Consider the following 18,022-nt stretch of genomic DNA (forward strand, 5'->3'; position numbering starts at 1 on the left):
ACATATAAATCTAATTATATCTAATAAAAACTATGATAAATGACTCAAAAGTTTTATCATAAATGTTTCTGAATAACTATTTTTTTAATAAATGACTTCAAAACAATGACATTTAGCTTTATAGATGTGCAAGTGTTATACACCTATAGATGTATATAAATCAAGACAATTAAATGAAATTAAGAGGCAAATAAACTGAAATACAAACAGCATGTATGCATTTATTGGACATGAAACAAACACAGATGGATGAGAGAAATATAGCCAGAACTGTTAACGGATATGGTTAACAAGAAGCTCAAAATTCATTCATGTTTTCACTGTTTTATTATTTTGTAATGGAATTGAATTTGTGCTGCGTCTAAAATGACCATTTTTCAGTCCTGGCCTCCACTGACTTGACTAAGCCCTTCCCCATGATTCGGAAGTCCTCCAGTATTGCTTCAACATTGGGAACAGTCTTAGCTTCATCTCCAGTGACCTCCACGCTGCGAGCAGACACCTGTGACGTCTGAGGTTTTGTGAAAAAACAAAACAAAACATAATAACAAAGAAAAAGGAAACATGAGGAAAAGGTGATTAGTGTGAAGGTGTGAAAATGAACAGAATGAAGGAGAATAACTATTACAAAAGCAAGTTTTCCACACCCCCAAAAACTTGTTTTTTAACTGCCTTCATGTTTTTAAATGGAAGTCACTTTGCAATTACCTTAAAGGGGGTTGGGATGAATGCCTTTGGCTTCCATAAAACTGTGATTACTGTTCCACCACATGGATCACAGAAGAAAAGGGCCAAGTCTCCAAATGCCTCCTGGAAATTAAAAAAAATAAAACTATGTTACGCATGCCAACTGACACTTATTTGTGAAGCTCAAAGCAAAACTTATTAGAAAACTATTGAGTATATCCCCCCCCCCCAAAAAAAAAAACAAACAAACAAAGAAACCAAAAACAAACCCAAAACCCACTTCAGTTTGACAAGCTTACTCAGTCAAAACAGGACTGTGATAGACATGTACAGAGGAAGAACGGGAATTAGTATGAATGTTGTGCAGTTTGGATTTCACTACCTTACAGTATAAGAACAGCTGAGTTTATCTCGGATTTTCTCTTGTCTGCGATTTAATTTTTTATTATCTGGAAGCGGCTCTGTTGTATCACACGTCAGCTTTCAAGCATAATATCTGCTTCACTTTTTTTTTTTTGTTTTTTTTTTTTAAAGTCTGTCAAAAACACACTCAGCATTTGAAATGTTGAAAGACATTACTCACTCTTAGCTCTCCCAGGTAGAGGGACACAGGGTTGTAGTCGATGACTGGAAGGGGCCCTCCAGGCTGAGCCACACTGCCAGACATCACGCCCCTGCTGAAGGTGATGGCCGGAGGATCTACTGCCTGGTCGAGCAGGGGGACCTGCTTTGGGTTCAGGTGAATCACAACATCGTAAGCGTCCAGAGGAGGACGCAAAATCACCTACACAAATACGAAGAACGCATGAAAACACTGAAATAGCAAAAATCTGCATTTATATAGTGGATAAATCATGAAGGCAGTATTCACCCACCCTGACATCCTGCTTCTGGCTGCCATCTATCAGCTGATTTTCCAGCACTTTAAGACTCTCTGCAGCCACCATTATCACACGCTGCAGCATCTGAACACACATTCAAAAGTGGCTTTGAACATTTTGAACTATTAGCACCAAAAACACTGTCTCGGTTTTCAAACTAATAGTTAGCACTGGAATATATGTTACCCATATCTTGTAGCATAATTTTATCTGGGGACCTAATTTCATACGGGAACTGCATAACAACTGGAAAGCTGCAGCGAAAACACCATTTTCTGTATGGTTTCTAATTTTGCCAAATTGTTGAAAATAAAAACAAAAACAAACGAACAACAACTTTAAATACACCCCTTAAATCTGTTTTGAACTTCCACCACATTTTTAATCAAAGTTAGTTGATTACAACAACAGAGCAATCCAATTTCTTTTTTTAATTGAGAGAAATATGACATCATTCAACCTGAGAGCTCTTTCTAGTCCAGATATGAATTGTTTCAACCTCTATGACATTTTTGAAGTCATGGTCATGGAAGTCTTTATTGGAAAACACTGTCATTAGAAATAAACTTAATATTCAATCTGTTAATAGACTACTTTCATAGTCTACTCCCTGGTGGTTATTCACAGGAACTGCAACAACTACAAATTTAAAAAAAAAAAAAAAAAAAGACTCATTACTGAACTCGTCTCTACAAAAATGTGCGTACTAATTCAACAATGACCCCCTCAGGCTTCACATTCTCAGGGATGTGAAGCCTCAGGATCCACAGGAGGTATACTAGAATCAATGTCAAAATTTGTAATTAAGTCCACAGTGACGTCTTTATCAGGACGTCACAGCACAAATTTCCTGTTCTCCAAGAACTATAAAGGAGGATGCTGGGAGAGGCAGGTCCTTAAAATTGTTGTTTCTAACAGGAGCAAGGTAGCCAAGCACAGGAAACCTATCTGGGTCAGCCGCACACTATGGGAGGCTCGTGTGTGTGTCTTTTCTGTACGATACTGTGTGCCACAGGACTACTTTACGGCTGCGGTCACGTCCAAGCAGAGGAATATGAAACTAAATATTTTACTTATTTTACTACCAAAGAGGATGGCAATGAAAAGCAGCTGGTGAGCTACACCTGATGGTTTTAAACTGATATAATTAATGATGTAAACATCGTTCTCAGATTTATTTACTTCAATAATCCTGTTTATCATTTGACCCTTTGAAATTTTTTATGTACCGTTTCAGATCAGTGATTTACACGACGTTTTGGAAAGACTTCAGAACCATCCGTTTCCAGTTCTAAGAAAAAAGCATGGCTATCTCCCTGTGGTATGCAAGGCAAAAACTAATACCAGCTGGAATTCTAAAACTGATCTAGTCAGTCTGTTTAGAACAATTTATCATCTTTTATAGAGGTACTGAATCACTCTCTCAATTTAATATGATTCCTGTCTTTTCAGTGTGATCCAGGAGAGCAGTGTGCACTAAGGAAAGGATCCCGGATCGGAAAACTATGTGACTGTTCTTTGCCAAGAACATGCAACTCTTTTCTACACCGCTGTTTATGATTCTCTGCACCTGCAAGAAACTTTTTAAACACTGTAAAAGCAAAAGGAGGGGAAAACACTTCAGATGTTTTTTAAGCTATAGTACATTCTTCAGTGTTCTTTTCTCACATGTTTACTAAACAAATGTAATATTTAATCATTTAAAATTCAGCGCTGAGAGCTGATCTATTAAATACTTTGTTATTTGTGTACTTGTGTGTCCACTGACCTGAATGCTAGGTGAGCGTTTGGTCCACATAGACAGTTTTTTGTCTTTAGGCGTAGCTATAAACATGACAGGCAGGGACTCCCGGGTGGCCATGAAGCCATTCTTGATCTCTGGGTAGTCCACAGCTACACGTGACAGAGAGGCGAAAAAGATTTGGCGTTGAAACAATAAAGCATATGGACGGATGTAGAAGTATGTTGGGCGAGTAAAAAGAAAGAGGTCAAGAGGGATTTGTTTGTGTCACACACACGGAAAAGGGATGTGTGTGAGAGAGCACTTGCCCGTGAGCTGGTTGTTGAGGTTGACAATCAGCGGATTGTTCCTCCAGTCAAAGGAGGAGAGCAGATGAAGGAAGCGAAGGAAGGCCACCTGTGGGGAACTGAGGAAGATGGAGAAATTCACTCACATGACCCATAACAAACAGAGGAAAACGTGTTTCCTACACAAAAAAAAAAAGGAAAAAAAAAAAAGCAAAAGTGGTGGCTACCTGGGAGCAGTAAAGGGAGCGGGCTGCAGGAAAAGCGACGCCACCAGCAGGTCTGCTGTGTCCTCTGTAATGTCGTCGCTGAACAGCTGAGCACTGAGCCAGCGTTTGGCCAGGCGACATGCTGCGCCAAAACATGGGTGTTGCTGCTGGAGCCTTCAAATAAAAAGACAAAACGCACCAGACTGAAGAAAATGAAAAGACACAACTAAAAACATAAGTCTGCTTTGTCACACAGGAACTACTTTGTATCACTTTCGAACTTTTACCCATGTAATGTGCTAGTAAGCAGAGGCTTGTGAATGGTGGCCATCTCCAGAGCCTGGGCCTCGTCGTTGTCTCTTACAACCAGCAGCCCCTCTGCAGTCAAGCTCTCCCGAAGCACCTGAGGTTCACGGTGGTATGCCACCTGGATTCGGAACACCAGGCCATCCTAGGGGCAAAGTGAAACATGTGCTGCTTTAGCCAAAGGTTTCTACCTGTAGAATGGGACTTTTTACTCCTGACTACCACCAAGTGCTTGATCTTTAATTAAACTGATGAACTTGTCTCTATTTCTTTAAAAGCGGGGTGTCTTACAGAAGTGCACTGAGAGAACATGCTATGATTTGATGCAATATAAATTATACCAAATTGAAAAGGCAGCTTAAATAAAAGGAATATTGTTACGTGCAATCAAACATTACAAAAAAATAAAATAGTCAAACAACTTCAGAGTATACACTACTAAGTTACCTACTGTCAAATGTACTTAAGAAACTTAAGAAAACACCAGCAAACAGAAAAACGCACACAAAACACAACAGAAGTGTTTTTGGGGAGACAATAATGTGACGGAACAGCTGCAGAAGCTACAGGATCTACAGTATTATATAAATAACATGATTAAAATGCATGGAGCCCACCTAACCAGAGGTGCTCTGTCTTGTGTTAAAATAAGAGAAAATAAAGTTAATATTTGTTGGTCTGTTTTTTTCCCCCTAGATCCCTAGTTGCTCTAAGAATAAACTTAAAGACAGAGTGGCTCAGTGACCCTTTTCTCAGTTATAAATTATATATATCAAGTTAAATTTCACAGAAAAGCCAGCTAAGGGTACACATAATCAAAAACATACCTTCCAGACATCCAGGTGGGTAGGACAGGGCCTGCATGTATAGCTATGGTGCTTTCTGAGTAGCTCCCCAAGTTGGATGTGAAACGCAGCTCGGATATGCTGGATCGCGAGGCGGTCATGAGGCCATTTCCCACTCCCTTCCATGTGACAGATTACTGCAAGAATAAGGCAACCAATACATTGGTGTATGACTTTGCATTGCTACATGTCTGTAGTACCCAAGAAAATGAAGATAAACGTTTTCGTTTGAGTCAAAGTGTATGCATAATACACCACGAACAGCAGCCAGAGTGGAAATTACTACACATCTAGGTGCAGTTTTTTCAAAGACCTTTTAAAATGTTTCAATGAATGAGCCACTAACTTGTTATAGGAGTGATATAGACAGGACATGGTTTGCCTTCCTTAGGCACCAGTGATCTGGAAGTTTTCTCTCTGTCAAAAAAGGAATACTCCAGTTTCAGTGGTCGTGGGGGAAAGACCTGCAAAGGCACAGTTGAGTATAAATTCACAGTTTAATATAAAAGACATCAATGTTTGATCAAGAGCTCACAGGCTTGGAGTGGGATCAAGGTGCCATTTTAAAATTATGCATTTTTTAACAACTTATACCTATTACTGCCGTCATGGCAGCAGTTTTCTGGTAAGAGCGAGGCATTTTACCTGTGTGTATCTGAGTGCAGGGTGTGCTCCTTGAACAGCAGTGATGGTGAGAGGCAGACCTTCCAGCCTCCATAGTTTTCTGCTCAGGTCATCATAGGACTGAACCACCACTAAGCTCTCCTCCTCTCCAGTGCCAGACACCTGAAGAGCATAATGTGTATTAATATTGAAAAAAGACATTCAGAGGCAGATGCAGTGATGAAAAACATCACTGATGCCCTCTTCTGGTGGTTTTCAGGATTAGACTTTATTTTTTAACACAAATAATTATTTAACTGCTAAGATAATTTAGCTACAATAACAAAATTTGTTACAATCTTTTTAAGTAAAATAATAAAAGAAAGTTGAGCTTTGACAGACAAATAATTATCAGGAAAAAAAATGCCAGTGGGGTGTGTTTTTGCATGTGGTTGTAATGGTTATAAGTATTTATATAACAAATCCCAACAGTTTTAGAATGTTCTTGCCATTTTAAGTTTATATAATTACTTAATAAATCATAATCAGACCATTATAGCTGTTATATATATTTGGTATAACAAGACATAATACTATTATTATTGTCAAACAAACTACGCATACTTTCTAGATTGATCTGTATTGACCCAAACCATACTGTTAGGGGAAAATATGAACGGTATGTCAGAGTTCTTCTTGAAATTTCCATCATACGTGGCTAAAATAATTCAATAATAACGGTTTACCTCACTTCCCGTTTTGATGACGTCATCTACCATCGCCCCGACATACCGCACACAGGATTCGGGGATGTCTGCGTGCCTACGGGATGACACACACGTTCTCTCTTTTTTAACTTGAACCTTCAGTGAAATTGTACACATAATTGCTTCACCGCCAGGTTTTTCTAGGGCACATGCCGAAGTGAAACAGGTCACAGCCTGTTTACATTCCCCCAAACCCCGTTTTATTTTTTACCCCATCCCCGTTAGCAGTCAGTGCTAACATTTGCTAGCTTGCTAAGGCTTGGAAGACCTGAATTACGGTAAGTATGAAGCGCACAGGAAGGAGGCGCAGCTCCGTGTGGGACTGCTTTGAACAAACGGGGAACTTCGTCCGCTGCATGAAATGCAACGCGACGCTGAAATACTGCGGCGGAGCCACGACCTCCATGATGAACCACATGAGCAGGCACCATTCATCCGCGACGCCGATGGACGAGGACGAGAAACCCGTGATCTGCACCGTTCAGTGCATCGAGGATGAGAACGCTTCCAACAACTCGGAAATCACACAGGTTGCAGTCATGTCACCCAACATAAACATCCCCCCTGCTGAGCGGGACTCCAGCGAGAGGAAACGCCTGAAGCGGAGCTCCGTTTGGGATATCTTCATCAAAGTGGACGACGAGGTTCACTGCACGATGTGCGGCACGAAGCTCAAATACAGAAGCAGCACCACCAGCATGATGTACCACATCAAAAACAAGCACCAGGACGCAGCACCCAACGACGGTGTGTCGCTGGCAACGCATGCGGAGGTGACTGAGCTCATCTCCAGAATGATAGAGAAGGACATGCTCCCCATCAGCATGGTTAGTGGCGATGGTTTTCGCGAGCTGCTTGCATACACTGTGCACAGTTATAAAATGCCATCTGTTGGTGATGTTACACGCATTATTGAAGGCCGTTTTCATGAGAAGGTTGAAGAGCTTATGGTGCAGCTGGGTAGAGTGGAGAAAGTGGCTCTCACTGCAGACTTCTGGACAGGTCTCACCTTTCAGAGGTACATGACCATGTCGTGTTCATTTATAACAGAAGACTGGCAGGGGAGGTCAGCTGTGCTGCAGACGCACAAAGTTTCAGCAGGCAGCCACTCCACTGCAGACACTGTTACAGAGAGCGTGCTCAGCACCGTGCAGGCGTGGGCCATCGCCGGTAAAGTGACCTCATGTGTTCATAACGACACGCAGAACAGCTTATCAGTCCAAGCATGTACCCGTGTCACCTGGGACTACACGATTTGCTTTGCCACAACGCTTCAGCGAGCAGTCAGCGATGGGCTTAGTGAAGATTTACTCCGCATCGTTGTTGCTGCCGGGAAACTAGTTAAGCACTTCAATCGCAACTTGCTCGCGAATGAGGCCTTGGAACAGAAGCAAGTTCAGATGTGCCTGCCGCAACGCAAGCTCATCCAGTCGAGCAAAGACAGATGGGACACCATCTGCGACATGTTTGAACGTTTGCTTGAACAACGGTGGGCGATTAAAGCCGTCCTCTCCGACCGCAGCGTCACCAGCAGGCAGGAAGCTCAGACCCTTGAGATTGAAGATGACTGCTGGCAGATAATTGAGAACTTCACGCCTGTGCTGGCGACACTTAAATGGGCTACAACAGTCATATCTGCAGATACGGAGGTGTCCATTTCAAATATCTACCCGATCACCTTCAGCCTGGTTCAGACTCATCTCGTGCCAAAAGAGAATGACGTCGAACAAGTCTCAGAGTTCAAGCTCAAAGTTCAGCAGTCACTTAGAAATCACATGGAGGTAGGCACCGGTTTTGACTGAAACATATTAACAAGGATAAAAAAAATAATCTGCATTCCCTTTACATATATTTATGCCATTTTATTTTTACTTATTGCAGGTTGACTCTAACGACCTGGCTTCAAAACCGGCTCTTATCGCCTCCATGTTGGATCCCCGGCACAAACACCTGAGCTTCCTTACACCAACGGGGAGACTGGCTGCAAAGGTTAAGCTGCATGAACTAGTTTCAAAATTGGATGCAGTAGTAACTGCTACTGCAGGTGCAAAGGATGAGCAGCAGGAGACTTTGGTCACCCCGGATATTAGCCAGGCAGCTGTGCCCTCGCAAATTAGAAGTGACACCAAAAACACTATGGTGCTGCTCCTTGGCGACAACTACAGTTCTTCCTATGCCACCGACTCTGAGGCTCAGGTCGATTACTACTTAAGAGACATTGCTCCCTCGTTAGACATTAACCCTCTCGACTGGTGGAGGGTAAATGGACCGAGATTCCCCAAACTGGCAACTCTTGCGAGACACTATTTGTGTGTACCAGGGGTATCGCTGCCGTCTTTATTGTCAGAAGCAGGACAAACGTTTGCAACAATGCGCAGAAGACTGAGCCCAGAGCATGTTGACATGATGATCTTTGTAAACAGAAATGCATAACCTGCATGACCTTAGATGTTGAAGATGCTGGTGCCCTATACCAACAACAGAATAAGGTTACTGAAAGGTAACAGAAGAAGCAAGAAGTCAAAATAGGAAGATGTTGGCGTGTTGTACGTGCTTGTGTTCAACAGTGCTATAAGCCAAAACTTGTTTCAGACACTAAAACTTGGAAGTCATTGCTTTTGAGTTTTTAACACTGTTTGCCTGCAGCAAAGTAACAGTTGCCATTACTTCGCCGCAGGCAAATATTTAACAACATCTTCCAAGTAGTTCTCAAAATTAAAACCAATCACTTTGTTTTGTCACCTTGCTCAACTTCATACTGGCACTTCAGCCCTGAAACAGCTTGCAGTGAACCAGTAGTAAAATTATGTAAGAAGTATTTGTAGAAATATGTAGTCATAACAAAGTCTTGACAGTCAGCTTCAAATGTCAGAACAAGTATCTAGAGGAGAGTGCTCTACAATCATGCTGAAGTCTTTTATATGCCATATTCACCTTAGCATAGGCATTGTGTTCTATGAATGGCAATGAATACCTGTTTGTTTGTTTTTTTAAATATCAAATAGACTAACTTTACAATTAAGGACAGGATGAAAAAACAAAGCCTCTTTCTTTCTTTCACCGTAGTTTCTGTAAGCATTACAGCTTACTGAATATTTCTATCAGTGTTATAGTTGGAAAAGATCACCACACTACACTGTATTAACAGTATTGTCAGTTCTTTAGTCTCTCAACTAAGCTCTGCTGAGATAAAATACATACAGCTGCAGCAAGTGTGTGATGATCTGTTTGGGAACCAGACGCTTTTGGCAAATGCTTTCTCCGTCCCACAGCACAGCCTCGGTGATGTCGCCATCCTGGAAGCGACGCAACTCAGAGCGAGGACCCCACAGCTGACGAAATTCAGCCGCCTAGCACAGGAACATTTAGATTTTTAATTTTTCTTAAATCACAAGCATGATTAAAAACAAAGCCACAAAAAACAAGTAACAGAAAATATAAGCACAATTTCCATACGAACAACATGATCTCTTTTTATGTTAAAAGAAAAGCTGGTTACAAAGTGCAAAATCCAGCCATAGTTACACTCATGTGTCCATTTTAAGCTGCTTCCTTGTCACAAAGGGGGTTGACACAATGGGTCGCTCTACATGTTTTGAGTTCGTAGAGTTTTACGAAGGATGCCCTTCCCGTCTCCAGTGACCTTGCGCTTGGCCAAGCGAGTGTGTGAACCACTACACTATGAAGCCACGAGTAATACAGAATCACGTCCATAAGTGTTACATTTGTCTGCAGCAGTATAATATTCTTCAAGATGTTTACAAACACACTTGAAGTAAAAATACACTTCTTACACCTAGAAAACCATTCTCAAACTGAGCTGTGGCTCTGGAGTTAAAGTGAGTCATCCATTAACCAGTCGGTAGTTCAATCCTCTGGTTCTTTAGGTTGTAAGTTGAAGCCCCATTGGGCAACATTGCCCAAATAACCCCATGTTTATCCATAACTGTGTGTATATACAGTGGTCCCTTGTTTATCGCGGGAGTTACATTCTAAAAATAACCCACGATAGGTGAAATCCACGAAGTAGCCAACTTTATTTTTTTACAATTATAGATGTTTTAAGGCTGTAAAACCCCTTACTACACCATTTATACACTTTTCTCAGACAGGCTTGAACATTTTCCCTCTTGTTTAAACACTCTCAAAGTGCAAACCTTCGTAGAAAAATGAGTCCAGTATTATAGAATGAAACCAAAGGCAAAATGTGCAAACCGTTTCATCGACGTTGTGATTGTTGGGGAGAATACAGTACAGCACCTCAGAGTCACACTGCTAGTGATCGAAGATTTATTTAAATTTGACAAGCTGAACGCATTCTGTACTGTACAGGAGACACGGCACGAGACTGGATGTAGACCACTGTCAATCAATCAGGACCCAGAAAAGAAAAAAAAAAAAAACACCATGCAAAATTGCACAAAAAAATCTGCAAAACAGCGAGGCCGCAAAAGGTGAATTGCATTATAGTGAGGGACCACTGTATTACACACTTGCACATTTCAAAAAATACAATCTGATTTACATGGACAATGAGTCATGCATGTAGCATTATGAGTCAAGTGACCTTTTGTCTTCAACTTCAGTGGCTAAATCAAGAAATAAAGCCCTATACATGCAATAAATAAAGGCAGGTGAGGTTACCTTGGGGCTGTCTGCTGGTGGGCCTCGTTCTAGGACAGAAGATGACAGCTCTGTCCTTAAAAGCAAACCGAAAGATAACGGAGGCTGAGCTTTGTGCTTTGGGGCTTCGCTCTCCACAGACCACTGAAATAAAACCAAAGTAAAGTAAGTTCTGCAGATAGCAATTTTGAGATTAACTTCTTTTTACACGGATATTTCATAACTTTGAAACATATCCACTGTTACATTAGTAGTATTAGAGCCAATTCTTTCTGCACATTGGTAACTTAGATAATATGAAATAAAGCAATAATTCCTGAATGCAAGTCTTTTTCACCTTAGGGTCAGGAGAGAGGGAGTGGGTAAGGAGGTGAATCCTTTGGGACAATCCTTGCTGGAGAAGTGACAGAATAAAAGGCAATGCAGTGTGAATGTAATCCCCACTGTGGTCCATCAGCTCACTGAGAAGATTCAGTTTCTTACAGCTGGACTGAAGCTTCACCAGCTCACACAACCTAAGGGGAAATGAAACAGAAGAGCTGAGAGGATGAAGAGCATAATGATCTCTACTCTGAAAGTAAAAGTCCTCCATGTGATTTGTTTTACATTTAGTAACCATGTTTCCTAAAAAGAAGGTGCAGAACCCAACTGCTTACCTAGTATGCAAGGTTAACTAAATATGTTAAATATATGCATTTGTTTATAGAAACATACTGGAACACATGGTCACTTGTCCTTATCATGGGTTTGGGTGTCATGAGGAGGCACTGGAAGCCATCCACTGTAGGGTTGTCCCAGAACTGCATTGACAAAGATGCCTCATGCTGCAGCTGAGGAACCAAAGTGAAGAAAGTTCAGAAACAGTTGCTTAAAAATCACAAGTGGAAAAAAAAAAGTTTAAACACACCACTGTTCAGTTACCTGTTTGTATGTACAAGCAGTGATGTCAGCACACATGTTAAGGTGTCCCGAAGGATCAACAAACACAACCTGGAAAGCATCATGGAACTCTGAAATGGATGGCTACAGAGAAAAGATACGAGGGGGTTGGTTGAATCACAGTTCCAGAGTAAATGAAAGTGTGAATAAAGTACATGCACACAATTAGTGTTTTAAATTTGATTTGGATAACTCACAGCTGTAGAGTCAGGATCTTTGGCCAGGCTGATTCCATTCACTGTCAGATCTGTAGATGCTGAGGAAGAAGGTGCAAGGCATTCAAAACAGATAAGCAAGTTACCTTTCAATTACCAACATTTTAAAAAAGGACACAGGAGGACATCCATTAAAACTAAAATTACCCAAGAAGTTCAAGGTGTTTCGAAGAAGCTGATATGCCGTCATGCTGTTACTGATTCTATGAGTGATCAGTAGATACGCCAACAGCATTGAAGCTAGGAAGCCATTAAAACAACCAGTGCCCTATAAGACATTGAGAACAATAAAGATATAAGGTAAGAAAAAAATTACACCTTAAAGTAGGACATTTTTTAGCTTTAGCTTTAATTCAGAGTTTTCAGTGTTGTGAAAATGGCTGTCCCTCTACCTGGCTAGATTTTAATGGTGACTTGTGCTAAAACCATGATGTGGACCAGGCAAGGATCAGAATTTCAGTTTAAAAGTATCTGGAAAGTTACAGCATGTGTTGCATTACTAGTGCAATATTTATTGATGATTATTAGTTGCAATATTAATCGATGATGCAGAATGTGTATAAATGTTTTCATGTTTGACTCTAATCTGCTTCCAAATCTTACGCTGCTGGAACCTCAGCTACTAGAATACAGATATGAAAATTCATCAGATGTAGTTGTAGGCCATTGATCACAAAGAATAATTATTTAATCAATAATATATATTGATCTGGAGATAAACTAAAGTGATTTCCACATCTCCTTTATTAGGCTACGAGAACTTTTAATGTTTAACTAAATCAAAAGTTGCAGCACTTCAATATGATCCAGTCAAGAATAAAGTTGATTATAACCATTGTTGTAATCATCATCTCTGACTGGGGTTTTCGGTTTTGTCAAGCCATATAATGCAAAGTGCTACGCTGAACGTTGCAGTACACTCCTCTGAACTCTATGCAACAAGTGTGAGAACCAATGAGAGCTTCCTACCTGATCAAGCTCTCTTTGACGAAGCCAGACTTTAAGTAAAGCCACCCCATCAGTAAAAGCTGAGCACTGAGAGCTGACAGCAGAGAGGAACTGGAGGTGAGCCCTCGGCAATAAATCTCCCAGAACAGAGCTGTTATAATGTGGAGTCGGAGGTTCAGAGCTCTCTGTGACAAAATAAGTAAAAAAAAAAAGATAATTTAATTAAGGAGTTGCTGACTAATAACATGGCTATAAATATACAATACAATGAAAACAGTCTGTTGAAAATCCAGACACAGTTTGTTCAAAGACTCAAGCTGCATCAGAAGGCCAAAAAAAAAGGTAACAACTTTGAGATCTCCTTTGCATGCTCCTTTGATGTTCCTGCTTTGCTTCTCATTCCATCAGAAATATCCAGGTCATTTTTTAAGCCTGTTTGATGTTTTTCTAGTTCATGACAGGCTACTTCTACTTCTGTAGTCGGAGGGTTAGTATTTAACTAAATTTAACATACAACTGTAAAATCATTGTCTGAGACAGTTTACTGAAGGGGATTTAAATACTGGGATGAACAATAACAATCTTACCAGACTGGGAAGTCTGCAAACCAGTGTACCACTCTGTCCTGATGTTATTCCTCTGGGGATGAAAACGGCTGGGCTTGAATAACCCGGGAGCTGGACAGGCATGAACGCGGAGGGTGAAGCTGGAAGAGTCTTTACCTGGAATACAGAACACTTTTTATCTCAAAGTCACAACCAGAAAAAAAGCCTTTTAACATAGATGTTAAAATCCATATAATGTAAACGTAATGTCATTGAATAATGTTTAAAATGTATACAATATGAAATTAATTAAAACTTGAATACCTGGAGGGGTCAGCAGCAGAACAGGTCGAAGTCGATTCCCATGGAGACAGGAATACTGCATGGTCCCGATGTCAGAAGAGGAAGTGAGATGCTGGGCCAGGCCTGCCAGGTAGAGAGCCCTTTTCCTCGGATACCTCTGGTTCAGGACATCTTTTGGATGGAGGACATCCTAACAACAGACAGAATAGCAGACTGAAGGCTACGGAAACACAGCACACCATTGATTTTTTTGTAGAATACAAAAGCAGTTAGGATGACTTACATTTGGAATTGTGACAGCCAGGTCCACCATGACATTTGGTTTGGTGCAGGTACCCAAGGGGTAGCTCCCGATCAGATCAATGGAAGAAGGAGGCGCCATGTGGAATTTCCCTTTTGTTGTTTTAGGCACCAAGAGAAATGGGACCTTCACTGCACCAGACAGCCAGGACAGGTCACTTACCTGAGACAAAAATCATGTGTGAATTTGTGTGGAGTTGACCATCTATTGCCAATCACAAAGCTTTGGTTACAACTGAAGCACAACATACCTCAACTTCTGGTGAGTCTGGCACAGTCTGGATTAACTTGGTGACTGTCTGAATGAATGAATCTATTTGGCGTTTCCTGCGTTCACTCAATGCAACTTCTTTCAACAGCTCCTCCATCTATTATTGATGACAGATCACTATCAGTTTGTGTGGTCAGTGGTTACATACGACAACAGGGTTAAGAGATATGATCACACTCCTTTTTTATCATTATCTTTTATGGTTATGTCACTAAGTCTGGCGTCTCACCTGCATTTTGAGCAGACTGCAGTGAAACAGGCTTTCTGCCTCTTTCAGTTGGTTGAGCTCCTCTGCTGTAGGAGGTCGATACAGATCATTTCGAGATAGCTTCACTGGGTGATAGACAACCTCCTCCCCTGCGTGATCAGCTTTGCTTCTTTTTGCTTTAACTGGAGCCTCATTTTCCTCGTCCTCTTCTCTCTGTCGAGAGGAATCTGAGGGATTCATCTGTAAACAACAAATTATACATGTTGCACTGTAATACGTGTTACCAATATTCCCCCAGCACAGAATGTATGAAACATGTAAGTTCGCTAAGTGGTTCCAGTGCGACGTAAATAGCAAACTGTAGGCATGCGAGCAGTACTCGTGCATCGCTGAGTAGAACTGCTCTTTTCTGAGCGATCGGGAAGCCAAACTTTACTAAATTTTCAAGTCTTACCTCTGCTGGTTCCTCTGGAACGGACTGCTTCTTCTTCATTTCTAAATTGTTTTCGACAAGATAAAATTTCAGTTATTTAGGAACGTTTCATCAACAGCGCTTTCCCTTCATTCCGCTTTCACATGTGCCAAGGGTTAGTGAAACATGCTACCCAACAAAATATTTCCCTGATTGGGTTAGAAAAGGTGAGGGAGCTCGATGATTGGCTCGCTTCTCTCTCTGGGCGGGTCCAATCGTCTTTCCCAAGATAGGTTGCACAAACAATCTTCTGATTGGTGCTCCGGAGCCGCTCATGCGCAGACACATGCCTATAATAATTTCGACACAGGTAAAATAAATAAATAAATAACATACAATCGATACGGTGATATTTATCTGCTTTAAATTTCTGTTAATATCTTTTTTCAAATCAATACAAATGTACAGAAAATGCAGATCCGCTATTTATAAGCAATTAATTGCTAAATATAGTAGATACAATTCTGTTATTTTGCCTCCAGGGAAGAACACAATTATACAAACACCTATCAGCATAATGTACAATACATTCAACAGCCCCACAAACTACAGCCTCTAAAGGATTATGGCGCTATTACATCTTCCAAATGGTGAAAAACGGAACATTATAACCGTTATAAACGTATGCAAGAGTATAATAAACAGCTTTTCACTCATTTTAAGTCCAGTCTTTGTATCCGACCATTTTCATAGATACATTTCTTTGCTTGGTAAGCTGCTTAATAATGGCCTATCATTCAAGCATAAAAATGCACCTAACTCAGAGGAAGAACCAGTGTCCTAGCTACACAAAGACAACATAGGAAAGAACTAATGTTGTTACAAGTGCTCTGTCACAAAAACACATACGCTGTTCTCATTTCTTTAGCAGAATTAATGAAAAATGCTATAAATCAGACAGTTTGAATGGCATAAAATAGTATTTTTGCCCCAGCGAAGGGATTCCCAAAGAGTTATTAAACTTGGTACATCTCAATATGGTGTGCATGTAATCTTAAAAATTTGAGGGAAAAAGGACAAATGATGGACAAAAGAAGAAGAGGCTTAAAAATCCATCTACAGCATATGAACGGTGTCTAAAAGTCTTGACTTTAGGAAATGAAAAAAAATCCAGCAAAGAAGTGATACAGGAACAGAAAAATACCCCTAGCTCTTCAACTGATCCTTCTACTGTTTACTGCAGCTCCATCAGAAATGGTTTCAATTAAGGATGGCTGTCAAGAAGTCACGCTACTATCCACTACCATCCACCATACAGTACCATCTGGAAGGCGGGTGGTTGGCATCAGCTTCATTTTTCAGCTTGGCAATGATCCTAAACACACTGCCAATGCAGTAAAAGCATACTTCTGCCTCCCCAGAGCCCAGACCTTAACATTATTGAATGTGTCGGATCATCTTGAAAGAACAAAAGGCAGCCAACATTCAAAGAAGAGCTCTGAGTGCCTTGCAATAAGCCTGGTGAAGTATTAAAGACTACTTAAATAAATTACAAGAGTCTAACATTTGAGAGAGATCAGGTGATATGTAAAGTATATTTTACGAGATACGTAAATAATAAGGTCTCAGTGTTTATTTTTGCACACAGTATAAAAAGACTCCAATGCATATAATGTATTACGAATAAAACTTTCAGGTGCAATGTCGTTCCTGAGACAACTCACCTTTATCATGTGTTATTTTATATAGCAACATTTTTTTAGATTAGAAATACTGTATTTAATTTCTGTATTTCAAATGCAGAGTAGCTAAAATCACATGGTGGGAAACTGGAGTTTAAAAAAAAGGCAGACTTGTACAATTATAGTAGTTTTTTCAAATTTATTGTGTTAATGTGTGGCTCAACCATAGACATTGCTACGTCTTCTAATCAGCTGTCACAGATCTTGGGCTGAAGCAGTGGGGTGACCCGAGGTGATGGGCCTCCTGCAACCTGATCAACAGAAAACAGCACAGGCACATCTGTCATGGTTTGAGGCAAACCACATGAAGTTAGAGGAGTGGACCCAAATGCAGACAATGAAGATGAATGTGGGTGGTAACAGAAAACGAGCCTATATTTAGGGCTGAACAGATGTTAAAAATAAATGGCAAGGACAACTAGAAAAGAACAAACAAAACCTATACTGGCAAAGCTAACCTGAAACATAACTAGAAAAGCTGAGATGGAAGCAATGACACACAGGAGAGAACGCAGGAGTAACGCAGCCGATCCAACAAAGAGCTAAGGAGAACACACAGGGAACGAGGAAACAAACGGGGGGAGACACAGCTGAACCTAATTAAACATGCCGAGGCAAGGGGAGCCAAACTAGACACACTGACATAGCACACAAGACTATCAGAGTAAAACAGGAAATATGGCACGTACATACAGTCACAGACTCAGAGGCACAAGCTTAATGTTACGACATAACTGACACATTACAGCGGGAACATAGAGACAGGGAGACTAGACATGAGATGTGGGACCAGGACAAGCACAGAGAAAACATTGGGACAGAGACTGAACAGAGAACAGAGACTGTTAAAATAAAACAGGAAGCACACGACAGGTACAGAGACATAGACTGATACTGAACAGAGGGAACACGAAGTACAGGGACAAGAGTGACATGAGACACGACTGACTAGGGAACAAGAGAATAAACACAAGGACAGAACTAAACCTACACTAAACATGAGGGGGACAGGAACCAAAACCTAAGAACTCGAAATCACAAACCAAGAACAACTGGAGAGCAAGAAATACAAAACTTAAACCAAAACACTGGTCGTCATAAACCATGATGAAATCAAAGATCAACAATTATAATACAAAAATCAAAACACTGAGTCTTCGACCCAGGAACATGATAGCATCACTCTCTATCGG

General features: G+C 40.7%; 4 protein-coding genes across 4 annotated transcripts in view; 2 read left to right on the forward strand and 2 right to left on the reverse strand.

Moving 5' to 3' along the window:
* Positions 1–196: 196 nt before the first annotated feature.
* nol6 (nucleolar protein 6 (RNA-associated)) lies at positions 197–15,276 on the reverse strand. The gene is made up of 26 exons (XM_085425272.1): positions 15,130–15,276; positions 14,697–14,915; positions 14,448–14,564; positions 14,180–14,359; positions 13,918–14,086; positions 13,636–13,770; positions 13,070–13,233; positions 12,248–12,368; positions 12,083–12,141; positions 11,868–11,969; positions 11,661–11,776; positions 11,284–11,461; positions 10,968–11,090; positions 9,525–9,673; positions 6,303–6,378; positions 5,599–5,739; positions 5,300–5,417; positions 4,936–5,090; positions 4,090–4,253; positions 3,824–3,976; positions 3,618–3,715; positions 3,337–3,461; positions 1,563–1,652; positions 1,271–1,471; positions 709–810; positions 197–511 (listed from the first exon to the last, which is right to left on the reverse strand). Exons 1-26 carry the CDS (start codon positions 15,166–15,168, stop codon positions 362–364), a joined length of 3,444 nt encoding a protein of 1,147 aa, XP_085281398.1. The 5' UTR covers positions 15,169–15,276; the 3' UTR covers positions 197–361.
* Positions 2,488–3,348, forward strand: LOC146657296 (cocaine- and amphetamine-regulated transcript protein-like). Its single transcript, XM_085425274.1, has 3 exons — positions 2,488–2,681; positions 2,806–2,889; positions 3,021–3,348. Exons 1-3 carry the CDS (start codon positions 2,535–2,537, stop codon positions 3,126–3,128), a joined length of 339 nt encoding a protein of 112 aa, XP_085281400.1. The 5' UTR covers positions 2,488–2,534; the 3' UTR covers positions 3,129–3,348.
* LOC146657297 (zinc finger BED domain-containing protein 4-like) lies at positions 6,383–9,483 on the forward strand. Its single transcript, XM_085425273.1, has 2 exons — positions 6,383–8,104; positions 8,205–9,483. Exons 1-2 carry the CDS (start codon positions 6,608–6,610, stop codon positions 8,754–8,756), a joined length of 2,049 nt encoding a protein of 682 aa, XP_085281399.1. The 5' UTR covers positions 6,383–6,607; the 3' UTR covers positions 8,757–9,483.
* A 1,680-nt stretch (positions 15,277–16,956) lies between the features above and the next one.
* The window catches only part of c20h2orf81 (chromosome 20 C2orf81 homolog), a 3,010-nt gene continuing 1,944 nt past the window's right edge, over positions 16,957–18,022 (reverse strand). The window contains exon 4 of the mRNA XM_085425275.1: positions 16,957–17,080. Within this exon, the coding sequence (XP_085281401.1) occupies positions 17,018–17,080 (63 nt within the window). The 3' untranslated portion in view covers positions 16,957–17,017. The remainder of the gene's footprint in view (positions 17,081–18,022) is intronic.

Source organism: Rhamphochromis longiceps, linkage group LG12 (assembly GCF_057381845.1).
Source record: "Rhamphochromis longiceps isolate RC_006_pf linkage group LG12, R_longiceps_female_GT1.1, whole genome shotgun sequence".
In the NCBI taxonomy this organism is placed as follows: Eukaryota; Metazoa; Chordata; class Actinopteri; order Cichliformes; family Cichlidae; genus Rhamphochromis; species Rhamphochromis longiceps.